This window comes from Furipterus horrens, unplaced genomic scaffold, assembly GCF_987537825.1.
Source record: "Furipterus horrens unplaced genomic scaffold, mFurHor1.1.pri manual_scaffold_6, whole genome shotgun sequence".
NCBI classification, from domain to species: Eukaryota; Metazoa; Chordata; class Mammalia; order Chiroptera; family Furipteridae; genus Furipterus; species Furipterus horrens.
In genome coordinates, this window is record NW_028327176.1 from 149,994,912 (window position 1) to 150,011,724 (window position 16,813).

Sequence of the window (16,813 nt, forward strand, 5' to 3'; positions counted from 1 at the left end):
TCCTTCAACAAGTAGATACTTAGGATATTCATAGCAAGATAACTAACTTAGAAAGATCTCAAAGTAATTAAGTGAAAAAAAGTTGCAGGATGATGCTAAAACAAAAATCTGCATTATGTATTTTCTAGGAGTACATATCATGTGTATATAAATGATCAGGGGGAGGGGAGAGAAGTTTAACACCAAACCAGTTCCAGTAATTGCCTCTGAAAATTGGCGGGTAAGCAAGGGGAAAGGTCTGAGAATGATCAAAACAAGACTTATACCGACCTCTAATAGTTTAAAATAAAAAATTAAGAAAATATATTCATGTATTGCCTGAACAATTAAAAATTAAAGACTTGCCCTGGCTGGTGTGGCTCAGTGGATTGAGCACCAGCCTGCAAACAAAAGGATCACCAGTTCAATTCCTGGTCAGGATACATGCCTGGGTTGCAGGCTGTGTCCCCAATTAGGGGTACACAAGAGGCAACCAAGCATTGTTTCTCCCCCTTTCTCCCTCCCTTCCTGTCTCTCTAAAAATAAATTTAAAAAATATTTTTAAAAAATTCCCCATCTTGAACTTTTTCTTCTGGCCAAGATTAAATAAGAGACTGGATTTACTTTGAAATAACTAAAAAAACTGGACAAAATACATGAAACAGTAATTTCAATATATTGCTTTTTAGGCAAAGGACAGTGAGCCTTGAAAGACAGGAAAGACTTGACCCTGTTTACTGCCTTGGATTTTTAAGCCACAAAGTCTAGGCAGGGCCTACTGGACTTCCTGAGTTGAGAATATGGAGGTGGAATCAAGGAAGATGAAGGCAGCTGGAGTTCCCAGGGGCAGAGGACCAGGGAGGAGAAAGTGGCAGAAAGGGAAATTCCAGAGATCTGCAGAAGGTGCCCCCCTAGCCAGCACATGCGCATGAGGAAAAGGACCCAACTCTGGGGAAAGGTTTGTAAGAAACAGTACCTGGAGTGCACACAAGGCTAGGAATAGAGCCTGCTCCAATTAGGCCAGATCAGAAAACTTCATAATCCAGGGGGGCACTGGATACTCAGAAGGGTGTAGCCTCAGAACAGGGGAGAAAAAATGCTGTGCTCCTCTCACCAACAAGTTTAAAAGCAAGACCTCAAAGGATCAAACTGTTTTCAAGTACTTAAGTCCCAGAACAAAAATAACCAGCACCCAAAAAGTTAAAATTTGTCCGGCATGCAATAAAAAATTACAAAGCATGCAAATAAATAGAAAAATATGACCCATAATAAGCAAAAACAAAAACAAACTGGAAAATATAACCCATAAGCAAAAACAATCAACAGAAACTAACCCAGATGTCAGAACTAGCCCATGGGCAAACTGTTCAAAATTGTTACACTAGATATCCAAAAACCAAAGAAAAAATTGACTATGTAATGACATAAAAAATACAAAAACACCTGAAATTAATTTCTAGAAATAGACATCTGAAATAAAAACACATTGGATAACTAACAATAGATTAGACATAGCCCTAGTGAACACAAAGACAGTAATAATCTGACACGAAACAAAGATTTTTTAGAAAACCTAAACAGTACATGGCTGATCTGTGGGTCAACTTCTGGCAGCCTCTGTGTAGAATCCCCAACAGAGAAGGGAGAAGACAGAAAAAAATATTTTAAGAAATAAAGGCTGAAAATCTTCCAAACTTAATGAAAACCACAGACTCAAGAAACTCAATGAACCCTAAACACAAGAAACAAAGAAAACAGCAGCACAGCACATCATAATCAAATTGTTCAAAGCCAGTGATAAAGAAAAATCTTATAACGCAGCCGAGGAGCCCTGGCCCGGTGGCTCAGTTGGTTGGAACATTGTCCCATACACTAAAAGGTCGTGGGTTCAATTCCGGGTCAGGGCACATTCCCAGGTTATGATCCCCAGTCAGATCACATTCAGGAGGCAACCAATTGATGTCTCTCTTTCCCCTTCAGTTCTGTCCTCTCCAAAAACAATAAAAATATCCTGGGGTGAGGAGTTGAAAAAAAAAAAGGCAACAGAGGAAAAAGACATGTTATGTAGAGGAACAAAAGACAAAGATAAAAGATTTATAGAACACAATGTGAGAAGACAGTGGACATCATTAAAATGCTGAAAGAAAAAAATGTCAACCTCAGATTCTATATACAATAAAAAATCTTTCAAGAACAAAGGCAGACACACAAAAACTGAATGAATTCATCAACAATACTCATACCATCATAACTAGAAATGTTAAAAGGTTAAAAGTCTTTAGGAAGAAGGTAAATAACAGAGGCAAATGGAGAGCACAAGAAATGGTAATTACATGAGTGTCAAGTACACCAGACTTTTTATTATCATTAAAAAAAAAACTATTTTTAACCCCATTCTCACCAAAACAATTTGTCTCTAGCAACATTTCAGAGAGAAGTCAAGCTTGGCAGTTTTTTATTTACCAAACGACCATATGTAAGACTAATATGAAAACAAAAGTTCCTATGTTCTACAGCAAAATTAGGTCTACTCTTCTGGGTTTTAAAACATATAGGAGGATATTCTCTTCTTAGTCCAAATTCTGTGATTTATAAAAGAATATAATCTTGGGCAAAACATGGACCAAAAGTACCAAATTTCACATACTAGCCGTGTGGCTTGGTACGAGATATTTATACCAAGTACTCTAAACAGAAGCCTAATTTTAGTTTACATGCAATCTGAAAAAGGCAGTTACAAACAAGATTTCAGATCTGTAACGATAAATGGCAGTCTCATAAATTTGTTACTTGGTAGAGTTTAAGTGCATGATTTTTATTGATTTGTGGAAGATCAGTTTGCACATCACTCTCCTAGGCATACAAAGTCATCCCTCCAACTATCATTTCTAAGGCTCCGTTCTCTACTAATGAATACATACTTTAGCTACTATCTGCTGGTCTTGGGGAACAATAAAAATTAAGTAGACAACTCATCATCAATGCTAAAGTAAATTCATTAGCATTAAATGTCATAATCAAGCAAAAACACACTTCAGTTAATAAAAAAAAGAACAGAGTAATTCAATAAACATGTAATTTATTTTAAATCAGTTTTATACATGATACAGATTGGTTTTGCAGTTTTTAATAAACTAAAATAGAAATTTCTAAACACAGCAGTGTCTGCCTGTACAACAAATATCTTAAGGTAAAATAAGGTATTTTTTTGATAGAACTACATCTGCGTGAAATAATCAGATGAAAAATCTGAAAAGGTTTCTATATACCTTCTGGATTAAAAAAACCCAAAAATTATCAATGGCTCCAGATAGTAAATTGCTAAAGGAAGAAGGGAGAAAAGCTGTGAGTTCTGTTGGTAAGAGCTCTTCTTGTAAAATCTAGTTTCGTATTATATAATTTTGTTGTTAGAGAAGTAATCAAAATAACAGAAGATGAGGTTCCATCAGCTACGTTTTCACAAAATTGCTACGTGTGTTGACATTCACCTGTGACAAGGTATTCATATCTAGATAAATGACAATTATACCATTGTAGCCAATTTTTGCCACTTTGGGAGGAATGGAAATTCTTCATACTTTCAAATAAATCTTATCGTCTAGCACTAAAAACTAACAGCCATGGCACCATAATACAATTTTTTGTGAGGTACCTATAATACTACTATTAATGAAAACACAAGAATGTGAGGTAAACCTACCCTTTCCCAAAAACATTTGAAGCCAGAGATTTTAAACAATTAAGGCACTTGAAAACATTAGGTGTATGTACAAATGTGCAAGTAAAACAAACTTGAGCTGTACCAGCGAGTAACTAAGATACAACTAAATCTTCATTTTAAGAACCTTTAATATAATTATCTAAAAGTAAGGAATTTTGGCTTATGAAATGGACCTAAGCAACTTATCATTCCTATCATAAAATTTTGAAAACCAAGGGCTAACTTCAGCCATTATAGGCTAAATAAACTAAAATAAAACAATTTTAATGACCTAGAAAAGCAAAAGCTCATTTTAAACTAATTTAAACCTCTGAACTAATCCAATGTGTCAAAGGCAAGGAAGGAAAAGTATCCCTCTAAAACCAAAAAACGTAGTGATTCCTAAGAAAAATAAATAAAAGTATGCATGCACACTTACCATACTATGAGATATGAAAGTAAGAAGAAAGGAGGGGAGGGAAGAAAAAAAGAAAGCATAATCTGTTTATCCAGGGCACCCATTAAAAACCTACAGTAATCAGATCAACTAAAAATCCTTATTTTCTGAAATTACACTAGTCACAAATGCTGTCTCAAAACTTAAAATTATCATCTCATTTAATTAGCAAATGATTCTAAGACAACTGTTTCCTTCTTGCCCCATGAAAGAAATTACTTTTCAAGACAGCATGGTGAAAATCCTCGAGATACAACAGTGTTAGGATACTTTTTGAAGTACAAAAGAAAATATAATTAAATCAATCTTAATCTCTATTGTATTTTAACAACTATATGTTGTGTGGTTCAATATATGAAGGTTTTCAACTCTGTGTAACATCCTTTAGTTTAAGTTACTCAGGTATGAAGTAAAGTAGGTTAAGTTTTCAATTAAGTACTAACAGTATGATAGCTATAAGCAGGTTTACAACTGCTCACACCAACTTTTTACCTTTCTTAATGGGAAACAACAAATCACAAACATTTTACGTTACGGTCTACCTTCCAATCTGTCTTTTAAGGCACTGTTCTTTATTTTCTCAATGATATTAAGGTGCTTTACAAGTATTAACAATAACCTGCTACACTTTAATGGTTTGTATCCTTTCCATTCATAGCCTTAAATCTGGAATGTAATTCCCTGGGTGGCATTTTATTCCTAATGCAGAAAAAATTACTGTTATCAAGCACAAAATTTTACTCTAAGAATAGTTTACTTTATGGATATTAAACATAAATTTATTCCATTTTTAAAATAATTGCCAAAAATCCACCTGATTGACACTCATTTGGCACAGTCATCTCAATTCTGGTCACTAAACTACATCCTGAGTTAGGATGGAAATAATGCAGCTTTCAGGCTTTAAAATGATTAAATTTAACTGCCAAAAGAGTCATGAGGTTATCTGTGCAGGACAATGTTTTCCATCACTTACAGAGTTACATTTGGCATGTCAGAAGAGAACATAATCCCACAGCAGCAGCCATTAAAAATATAAGAAGACAGCCAGCCACAGGATTCATGCAGAATATTTTAAATATTCCTGTTGAACAAAATGATTTAACTGATTTTTCTTCAAGTACGATGCTCCAAAATATCTTATATGCATCCTTTGAAAATTTAAAGATCCTGGAATAGCGTCTTCCATGTGGGACATCTTGAAAGATAGTATTTTGGTTTCATTGAGTTACACAACAGTCCTTGTTAATCTAATGGGTATGTTTACAGAGTGTGGTAGTTTCGTTCTTTTGATTTGCAGAATTTATAGAGAAAGAAAATTACAGCCTGCATGCCCAAGACAAGAACAATTCCTCCAATGAAACTGGCTGCATCAAAGGTAGACTTCCGCATAGGCTGTGAAGTTGGAGTTAAAGTGGTATTAGTGGAACCTGTTAAATAAGATAGAAGAAACAATGATAAGTCTCACAAACCTCTATCATGATTTCAAGACTCACCTGAGTTTCTGTTTTGCCATGTGTTAAATTCTATAAAGTATTTCCTCTTCGGTCAAGTCTTTACAACTAAAATTTATACCTAATTGAGGAAGATGAGTTATTTATCAAGCCCATTCTTCATTCTGTCTGGTGATACCATTCAAATCACTATGATCTCATATAGCGCGTAACCAATTCCTAAAAGTAATCAATATTTAATTTTTAAGTTATTAAGAAATTAGATTTCAACTTCAGGTTATACTAAAAGGGTTTTGGAAAAACATTTAATTCTAATGTGACATGCCAAATGTGATTACACATAAACAAACTAGAAAAGGACTCTCAGCAAACCTATCATTACTGCTTTAACAGCCTATGTTGGTCTTCTAAATACATGTAAGAGTCATTCGTTTCAGCTCATAACCATGCATGAGTAAAACTGGGAAATTATGGCAGAAATAGTAAAAGGCAACAGTGGTGCACATACATCTGGCCTATTAGTTTAAAAAATCTCAATTACCTGGCACAGTAGTTGTAGAAGATGAAGGCATAGTTGTGGTTTTAGCTGAAATGTAAACAAAATATATTAACAATTTAAATTTTAAACTTCCCTGTTACCTAGCATCTACCTTTTTCAAATAAGGCCACCAACTTCCAAATTTCAATTTTTTAAAGATCAATCCAAATTTCAATTACTGGTTCACTAACTTATCTATATATCCAGAATACTAGCTTTTACATGTATTTTAAAACATTAAACAATCATAAATTGTACCTCTGCTAATATCTCTGTGTAAAATCTATGTACACATCTGGATAAAGTTTGCAAAAAGACACACAAAAGGGTAAGAATTAATGTTTACGTGAGGGAAGTATAGGTTCTTTATAAATAATATTGCTTCTAAGACAAAAACTATTAACTTAAAAAGTCATGGTAAGAAACAAGTGCAACTCAGTATTTCTTGTGTGTTTATCAAGAGTTGCTTATCTTCTTCATTTCATGGGGTTGGCAACTGTTCTTAAAGTGGCAGAAGGTAATTATTTTAGGCTTTGTGCACTGTGTAGTACAAAAGCAGCCAAAGACAGCAAGCAAATAAATGGGCATGGTTGTTTTTCAAGAAAACTTTGTAAGAACAGGTGCCCTGAGGCCAGTTCCCCAAATTTATATTAGAAGAACCCAGGGGAAGCTCTAGTCTACTGCTCAAATAATTATCTGATAAAGCCTCTATAAAGAAATATACACTACAGAATAAGCACATTGAATTTAACATTTTTAGTAACTAAAGAACTGTTATTAGGAGACTTGTTAGTATTGATACCATTGTTGGATGGTAATAAATATGTTAACACACATTTGTATCCTTTTTTCTCTCACCACTGGACACATTGTACCTACCCGGCTCTTGGTTGGACAGTTAGGTCCCCTCTCGGTTCTCCGTGCTATGAACATCTTACAGGGAAATATCTGATCTCATCTCTGATAGGACTGATTCCTATACAGAACTCCCAGGTTAGAGGGTATGATTATTTTAAGACTTATAGTCCCTTTGAAGTTCTTGTTGCTTATACAGTCTATGTAACTGCAAAAACTATACTTTACAAATTAAACACATATCAAGTTATTTTTCCATCTAAAACACTATTACTAATTTTGTCTGGACATTTATACATTTGACAAAAGTATTACACCAACAAAATTTTCAAAATTAGGCACTACTTAGAGAATACGTATACCTCCACTGACCTTTAGAAAAAATAATTCATAGGTTATAAAAGCTGCTATTGGTGATAGAAAATTTAGAAAACACAGTAAAGACATTTAAATAATCCCATCACTCTGAATGTGGGGATATGTTTTTTCCTGCCAGCCACTGCATATATGTATGCAAGTATAACAAAAAATTGTACAAGAACTACTTAATACAGTTTGTCTTTCACTTAATGTATTATGAACATTTTCCGTTATATATGTGACATAATTTAGTCATTTTATTGTAAGATGTTATTTATAAATATATATTTATGTCTGTAATACTGGCATTATTTGCACCGAAAGATAATCATAATTAACCCCACTGAACACCCTTTTACATAAGTCATTCTCTTTGCATTGCTTAATAGTCCCTTAATTTCCCACCTGTTCTCTTCAGCAGTAACCATGGAAAGAGACCATATAATGGTTCGTTTGTCTACCATTAATTACCAGTCAGTTGATGCATTTTCTGCAAGCACACATCAAGACTCATGGAGAAGAAATTAAAAGTGGACCCAAAATGATTTTGTTGGGTAATCATTTTCTTCTCTCCCCTTTTGTTCACATCCACCTTCTGGAAATTAGTTTTCTCTCAACATCTCTGCTTTCATCGACTTTTAATACCTTCCCAGTCAATGACTTCTAATGGGCGCCAAAGGTTTAGGAGCACACCACTGTGTGTCAGAGCAGTGGCCAGAGCATTTGCAGATTTCCAGGGTGTGATATTTTCACTGTGGCCCTGACATATACTACCGACATTGTTATCACTGAACGCAATTGGGAAGAGCTGTGCACAACTGGCTAGCAAGACCTGGTAAAAGCTAGCTCATCACTGTCTAAGTCTTTCAGAAAGTTCTCATCCTTGTTACAGCACTTGACCAACTTTTTCCTCTGAACAACTATAGCTAAATCACACACAAACACACAGTTCCTTGGACGCACTTCTCTGGGCTTTCTTCTCTTCTGACCACCAATCATTTTCATCTTCAGGCTCCTCCCCACCCCTTAAGACATTATTGTTCCCAAGAGTTTGGTCCTCAAACCCTGTTCTCCTCCCTAAAAATTGCTCCAGTGAATTCCACTGCCTACACTGATTAACTTTCCTGTACTCTCAGCTAAGAGCTCTCCCACCCATCACCTCACCTCACTCATCAAGCCCTATGCCTTCTACCTCCTAAGCCTATTTGCATACATCTGCAACTCCTCCCCTATTAGTTCTCTAGAGTGACTGCACAGGTTACCTAAGCTCCCTCCTTTCAGTCTCCTCTCCACACGGTCAGAATAAACCATTTCATTAAAATGCAAGTCCCATCATGTGACCTATATTGCTTCAAATCTACCAGCAAGGCAGACAAAGCACTCTACAATCGGACTCCTGACTTACTGATTGTGCAGCTTCACTCTTCCTCAACTTCGTACTGGACACTCCAAATGCAATGCCCTGACCTCATGTGCTTTCCTATTTCCTTCACACATGCTGACCACCCTGCTCTGCTTGGGAAATTCTCACTCTCTCTTCTCTTACCGGAATAATTTCAAGACTTGGTAAGCCAGCATCTTTAGGAAACTGTTACAACATGCCGTGCTACTCAATACACACCGCTTCCTACAAACCCCTTAACACATTGTGAGTGCTCACTGCTTTCACAGTTCCTACAGCAAGAAACTGTCTTACTTCTATCTTTGTATCCTTATCATTTAACTAGTACTTGTACTGGAGTAGACATTTTTATATTATTTACTCTTCCTATCAAACTGGTGAAGATTTTTAAAAGGAGAGTCATCTAATGCTATTGAGTGTGGTGAAAACTTTTCAAGTTGATGAGAATAAAAAGTCTATCTTTCTCGAAAGCAATCAGTATTGAGTCTTAAAATAATCATTTAGGAATGCTGTTTGAATCAACCCTATCAGAGATGACAGCAAATATTTCCCTATGAGGTATTCCAATCTAATTATTTAACCAAAGCACGGTATGTACAGTGCACACAACAATGCTTGCAGTAAAAAGGAAACAGTTCAAACATGCAGGTACATATAATCCAATTTCATAATGTTTATTTATTTACATATACACATAGAAAAGACTAGAAGAACTCAAATCACTTAGAACATTTTTGGTGTACCTCTGGATGATGTGAATCATAGGGAATTTTAATTTCCTTTAGGCTTTTGTATTTATAAGGATTTCTACAAAGTCCACAAAAAGCAGTTTCCGGACTCAATGTACACAGCTACGGGAAATCTGCTCAGCTTCCATGAATGTGAAACACCAAAATTGTACGTTACTGCCACAAACAGTACACATCAATATAATCACTGTGGTCCAAGACTAAATACGTCTATTAAGTTTTTAAATTATACTAACAACTTTTAGGTATTTACTAAAATGTTATTTATCAAAAGACCTTAAAAATCCTGAAAGGAGGAAGAGGAGAAAAACAGTCAATTATCTTGTATTACCTGTTGAATTGGTTGGCAATGGAGCAACGGTGGGCACTATTTAAAAAACAAACAAACATGTAAGTCAAAGGCATCTAAATATCCCAATCTGTAAGACCACTTCCTAACCTGAAGTCTTGTAGGCCACTTTACAATTTTTACGTTTTAGTACCACCTATCTGTGAAGGAGACTGACCCTTTCTCATCCAACATTACACCCCCCTTCTTTAGAAATAGGAGCACCAATTTTTAGCAACACTTCCCTCCCCTTAGCAGACATTTGTCAACCTCCCCTGCAGCTACATAGCCACGTGTAACTTCTAGGGGGCTTATATAAAGTAGATATGGGCCTCCCTCTTTAAAAAAAAAAAAAAAAAAAAAAAAATTGATTTCTGAGAGAGAGAATGGTAGGGGAGAAAGAGATTAAAAATACATCGATTTATTGTTCCACCTATTTATGCATTTACTGGCTGATTCTTGCATGTGCTCTGATAGGAGAGCCAACCTGCAACCATGGCATATTGGAAAGATGCTCTAATCAACTGAGCTACCCAGCCAGGACTGATATGGGCCTCTCTCTCTTTTCCTTCCTCTTCCTGCTGGCAGGAAAGCCATTACAAGGCTGAAACATGAGAACTCACCTTGGAGAGTAAGGCCAGAGCCCATTTTTGAGGAATGACAGTAAAAACCTAGGAGGAGCCTGGGACCCTAATGGTTGTAGAGATGCTGCTGTAACCCTCCAGCTGCTCTTGAGCTCTGATTTCCTTTACAGGAGAGCAAAGTGAATCTATTTCTTAAACCATTGTAATTTGATACATCATCAAATAAAGAATTACTTGTTCAGTTTGCTTAACTGTCTCTTCAAATGTTTTACTTAATCTTAACATGAATCAAGTCTGATATAGTTATTGGTTTTTCTAACAAATATTAAAATAACTATTAAAACGTTTGTTCATTTACCACCTAAATGACGTTACTGTATTCTACATAAAGTCTAACTGACCTCATACTAATGAATTTCTTAGTTACAAAGTTCAAGTTGAGATGGGAGAGATGGGAAAACTCCTACCAAAACTAGTTAAAAGGTAGTCTTTCAAAGTTACTGACACTCTCCAGAAAAACCTTTTGCTCAATTTAATTATTAGCTATGCACCAAATAAGGCATTTGCCTTTCCTACTAATTTACAGCCTTTTTAGAAAAATCCAGTTATAGCTAGGAATTTTAACAATTTCCTGAGCAAAGAGTAAAGATAAAAGAGTAATCAAGTTCCTCAAATTAAAGTACAGAAAATGGCTGAATAAAGAGATTTATTTAACAGTAGCACAAACTATGCCGGACACTATGACATTTACCAGCACCATAACCAAGAAAGTGCCAGAACAAGGCTGTCTAGGCCTGTAAAATGCAAATAAAGAGGGTCTAAAATGCAATGAGTTTCTAGAATAATAATAATAATAATAATAATAATAATAATAATAATAATAATAATAATAATAATAATAATAAAGGAGGACTCTGAACTTATAGCATTCCACAGTATAACCAAATCACTAAACCAAGATTCAAAACATTGTCCTTTTAGCAATCAATATGAATGCTACTCATATTGAAATTTCTACCAAGATTAGAACTGTGGGAATGCTTCAAATCAAATACTGAACTAAAGCTTCCTGAAGCAACGATCATCCTCATCTCTCCGTCACACTTTCCCCAGCAGTCAATATGAATACTTACAATAACAGAAATCTGTCTTGTTCACCACCTGGCAATCACTAACTGTTGAATTATGTGAACAATAGCTTTCCCCTGTTATGGAAGAAAAAACAAACAAGATAAATAGCATCAATCACTCATTTAATATTACCTTTGACTTTATTACTCAGCTCTATAGAATAGTTTCCAAAAGTCAAACTCAGGCATAAACACTAAAGAAGTCCATCCACAGACCAACAAAGTACTGTTTTCTTTCTCCCATTATTTTAGCAATATTATAGAACATCTCTCCAAATATTATCCTTTTAAAATGCACATGAACGCATGGAACAGATAAACCGGAAACAGATCTTAGAACTATGATGTGACTGCTGTACAAGGAGGGCTGCTGGAACGCACAAGAAGGCTGAGTCAGTAGGGAGAAGTGGTCAGGACTGAAAAAGGCTTAAGTGAAAAGGGGGGTTGCCGCCAAGGCAAGCAGTAAGTTCTCTTCTGCTCCGCATCTCTTGGCCTTCTATACTTTCTACAACCAGTTCCTGAATGGAAGTCTTATAGCCAGAGTAAGAGAGTGCTTTCCCCAACATATCCCACAGAAGGGTACTCAGTCTTTGAAACTTGCCAACTCTGCCATACATATAAGAGAGGGATGGTCTTTTAAATTCCATTTTATGACCTTAAAAAAAAAGAAACTCTTATATAAGAGTAAACCTAACCTCAAATTAAGCTAATAACCTTAATTTTAAAAAGGTTTTAAAACTTGTTATATATTGATATAATATTCAGAACTCTTACATTTTTCAATGAAGAATAAAAAAGTTAACATATAGCTTTGGCTTTTTAAATATACATATTAAAAAACTACTATACTGATAAGAAAAAAAATGCAAGCACCTTACATTTAGAAAACAATAATTTATGCTGTACTCCCATGGTTCCAACAAAAACCTAAAACAAACAAAGAAAAAAACAAACAAAAAAATCTAACTCACATTTCAAAGTATCTCCATCTAACTCTTTATTCTTCAAATTAAAGCTAACTATAGAACTTAACAAAAGCACAGAAAAGAATCAACTCTCTCCCTACCTCATCTTTCTTCCCTATCTTAAGTTTCAGAAGGTCTCTATAGTTCATCTAGCTGGAGACATCAAGAATAAACGCCTCAAAGATTTTTCTGGGGAAGTTTTCAAGGGAAAATTTCACAACTTTCTTTCATAGCTATTTTCAGCATATCCTACAAAGATCTATAATCTCTCTTCCTTTAAAATTATTAAGCCTTAATTATCAAGTCTGAAGAATTAAAGGTGGGTAGGGGAATGGGAGATGAGATTTTAGGGGAAAGTGTTTAGCAACTGGTACCGCAGAGGAAAAATACTTGATTTAAAAAAATTGCACACTATCATAAATGTTCTACCTAATTTTCGAATGTCCTGTAATGTTATTAACAAAAATAGTTTTGTATTCTCAAAATTAAAACAATCTCAAAGTTTCTTACCTTTACATTCCATCCAAAAGCAGGTGGTATTAACAATAGCATTGCTGGCATTAACACAGGAAACACAGCTGTTGCGGTTTTCACAGGTTTCTGGGGTGGGGAGGAGTATATGAAATCCATTAACTGACAACTGATATTGAATTAATATTATTTATCTTTTTTAAAACAGTAAGCATTACATACAATACCAGACTTACTAATTCACAGAAATGGCAATACTTTATAGCTTATCAACAGATGAAAGGGTAACATACATGTATCATACATATACACACAGTGGAATGTCAGTCAGTCATTAAAAAGGGGGACTTCCGTCACATGCTACAACATGGACAGTCCTTGAAGACATTATGCTAAGTGAAATTAGCAAGTTACAGAAGGACAAACACTGCATGAGTCCATTTTTATGTACCTGAAATTGTCAACCTAGCCCTGACCAAGCATGGCTCACTTGATTGAGCATGATTCCACAAAGCAAAAGGTCCCCAATTAGGGCACATGCCTGGTTGCGGGCCTGGTTTCCAGTTGGGGTGCATGCAAGAGGCAACACATCGCTGTTTCTCTCCTTACCTCTCTCTCTAAAAAATAAATAAAATCTTAAAATAAAATACAGTATTCCCTCACTTATTTCGGATTATTACGTTCCAGACCACCCCACCCCCCGCGATAGGTGAAAATCCGCGAAGTAGGAACCTTACATTTATTTTAGTATTTATATGTATTTTAAGGCTTTATAAACCCTTCCCACATTTATAAACCGTTTCCAGTCCACTATTAACTTTTCCCACTCCCTTATTAATCTTTTCCACACTTTAATAAACACTACTTATGTTCTTAAACATATTTTACACTCTTAAACCTACGTAACTTTAACAACATACGTATACAGTACTGCAAAATCCCGCGATATAGCAAAAAATCCGCGATAAATAATATATTTTTAAAAAATCTTGTGATACAGTGAGGCCATGATAAGTGAACCACAATACAGAGAGGGACTACTGTAGTCAAATTCAGAAGCAGGAAAGCAGAACAGTGGTTGCAAGAGACCAGTTTAGGGGGGAGGGGGAAAGGATGGAATGGAGAATAGTCCAATGAGTAACAAATTTCATGCAAGATGAAAAGTTTTGGACATCTGTATACCATTGTGTTTACAGTTAATACTGTATAATACCCTTAAAAATTTGTTAAAGGATAAATCTTTGGTGCTTTAAAAAAAAAAAAAAAAAACACCACACACAATCTTTACATACTGGCCTACTAAGAAATTCCAATCATTTTAAATGACTGATGAGGCCAGAGTCAACTCAAGAGAAGGGGGAGGGGACACAAGTTAGTAGGAACACTTAGTATTTCATGGTACCTATCTAAAACAACCCTTTTTTACATGGCAACTCTTTCACAGACGCTCAGGATTTCTTGATGCATTTTAAAGCATCCTTAAAAAGTAAAATATTGGAGGAAATAAAGAACATTACAAGGCCAACAATACAGACAGGGAAGTCATTGCCCCAAAACATCAGATGGGCGACTAAAATTTTTAATAGTAATAAAGATGTATTACAGGTTGAATCCAAGATTTGATGATGTGCATTCTGAAAAACCCGAGATTCGTAACTAATAAATGATTTCCCTCTTTCCAGGGTACTCTATGACTGGAGGGTAAGACAATACATTTGGATGAGCTACAGTCGTGCACATGTAATTTAACAAGTTAGCACGGTCTTTTTCAATAATTTAAGCCAAAAGGCCCAGAAAGAGGACTTCAAAGAAGGCTTATTACAATTCAATGTCCGGACAAACAAATGGACTATAGAATTGGGCTTGCATTTCAATACTTCATTAGTATTCACCAGAGACTTGGGCAGATACGGTGTGGGGGAAGGGGGGGTCACAAAGCAGAAGTAAGTTTTTCAGAGGTTTATATACGGATGAAAATTGCCAGTTGTTTAAAATCTTGATGATGAATGTTTGGGTAGCACAGTGAATGATATTTACAATGAACTAAACTTGCTACCTTTCGGACTGCAGCCTATCCAACTACCACTTACAGAAAACACAAAACATCCCCTTGGCACGCATTTCAATTACACAAAAGCAATTAACTTCATATTTCCAAGCTTCTCTCTAAAAAACAAAAGACACAACAAAACTACAATTCTGAGAGGAAACTACCAGCTAATTAGGAGATAAAACATATTCCGCCCCATCATCTTTAAAACAGGGTGGTTAGAACGTCCAGTACTGTCCTGCAGTTTCCTTTCCTTAAAAAAAAAAATTTAAATTTTACTATTACATCGCTCTGAATCTAACAAATACGGTTAAGTTCATTAATATTTTACTAAGCTTTCATAAAATACAACAACTAGGAAAGGCTTTGGAAAACTGTATGATCAACCTGAAGGAAAACACCAAGGTAAAAAACAGTGATTATTTCGTCAAAATGCCAGTTACTTACCCACTATTAAGTAGAATAACCAATCACACTAGATTGCAGGTTTTATGTATCTAGAGTTTCTTCACCTTATTACCTCCAATTTATCTTCCCTTCTTTTTTGTAATGTCACGACTCTGCCAAGACTTAGGATATGCCTCCACCAATACACTGCAAAGCCTAACAAAAGCTGCGTTCCTGATCCGGGTCTAGATCATCGACAGACCTGGTTCCACCCCCAGCTTCACAAACTACTAAACATGTGGTCCCGGCAGTTACTTTGCTCTAGTTCCCGGTTTCACCACCTAGCTTCTAGTTTAGCCTAAGAGACATACGCGAAACAATGGGTACACGAATGGGTACTTTTCGTCGTTTACACGCAGCAAGGGGTGTAAAGTTTTAATTAAATGCTCAAACTTCAGATAAGTCCCAAACCTATCCGCAAAATTAACGTAACGACATCTGAGGCGATTTATTTCTCAGACCCAAGTCTGAGACACCAGCGAAAATTAATGTCTGCAATTTTCCTTCTCCCTTTTTGCCCACTTCCGAAGAAGCCTCCCGTCGGAGAGAGGACTCGGGTGGACAAACGACTAACCCCAGGTAGAGGGAACTCGGTCTCATCGCCAACTTAGGAGGCGCATCGCCTTGCCCAATAATCAGCCCCACTGCCGCCGCCACGGAAAAAAGCCACGTCCCCTCTTCCGAGCCTATGGCAAGCTGGGGATTACGGGGCACTTTTATAAAGCACTTCGGACTGAGACACTGAGGTCGGAAATAGTGCAATGGCCCCTAGGGCTCGGCCGCCCCTTCCCACCCAGGCGCTTCCCCACCCCGGCCACTCCGCGCCCCGTCCCGCCTGGACTTGGACAGGCCGCCATGTTGCGGGAGCGCGGAACGCGGGCAGGAGGGGCAGCTCCCCCAGGTGAGAGAATGAGCGAGGACAGGAACCCGGCTGGGCCGGCACCCACCTGGTGCTAGAGTGACCGGCGCGACGGTCGTCAACGGCGTCGAGGCTGTGTGGTTGGTGGGCGCTGACGTTGTGGTCGGGGCCAGTGAGCTGTTCTGAGCCACGGTCAGTACAGAGAGCGCGCCCAGGCAGGCAGCAGCCCAAAGTAGCAGGCGGGGGAGTCCCGACATCGCGACCTCCGCGTCGGTGTTCTGGCCAAAGCTGCAGTGCACAACTCTCGGCGGGCACCTCTGCCTTCTGTGGCACCTCCTCCCAGACTCCGCTCCCGCGGCGGGAACGCGCTGGGATCACGTGAGGCACTCCAGGCCGCGGCAAGCGGGGGCGTCGCGGGGCGGAGGCGGGGCGCGGTTGATACCAATTGTAATACTAGGGGAGGGGAAACAGAGGCCTCTAGAAGA

At 37.0% G+C, this 16,813-nt stretch overlaps 1 protein-coding gene across 1 annotated transcript; it reads right to left on the reverse strand.

Moving 5' to 3' along the window:
* Positions 1-4,279: 4,279 nt before the first annotated feature.
* Positions 4,280-16,706, reverse strand: CD164 (CD164 molecule). Its single transcript, XM_090279739.1, has 6 exons — positions 16,417-16,706; positions 13,012-13,101; positions 11,540-11,611; positions 9,826-9,861; positions 6,132-6,176; positions 4,280-5,566 (listed from the first exon to the last, which is right to left on the reverse strand). The coding sequence occupies exons 1-6, from the start codon at positions 16,583-16,585 to the stop codon at positions 5,400-5,402; spliced, it is 579 nt and encodes a 192-aa protein (XP_090135865.1). The 5' UTR covers positions 16,586-16,706; the 3' UTR covers positions 4,280-5,399.
* Between the last annotated feature and the right edge of the window lie 107 nt (positions 16,707-16,813).

Excerpts from the sequence above, each read along its gene's own strand:
- CD164 (XM_090279739.1), bottom strand. The coding sequence starts at position 16,585 with ATGTCGGGACTCCCCCGCCTGCTACTTTGGGCTGCTGCCTGCCTGGGC. Across the intron at positions 13,102-16,416 it reads GCCGGTCACTCTAGCACCAG|AAACCTGTGAAAACCGCAAC; the intron begins GTGGGTGCCGGC and ends TCCCCACCCCAG. Across the intron at positions 6,177-9,825 it reads ATTGCCAACCAATTCAACAG|CTAAAACCACAACTATGCCT; the intron begins GTAATACAAGAT and ends TTTACATTTCAG.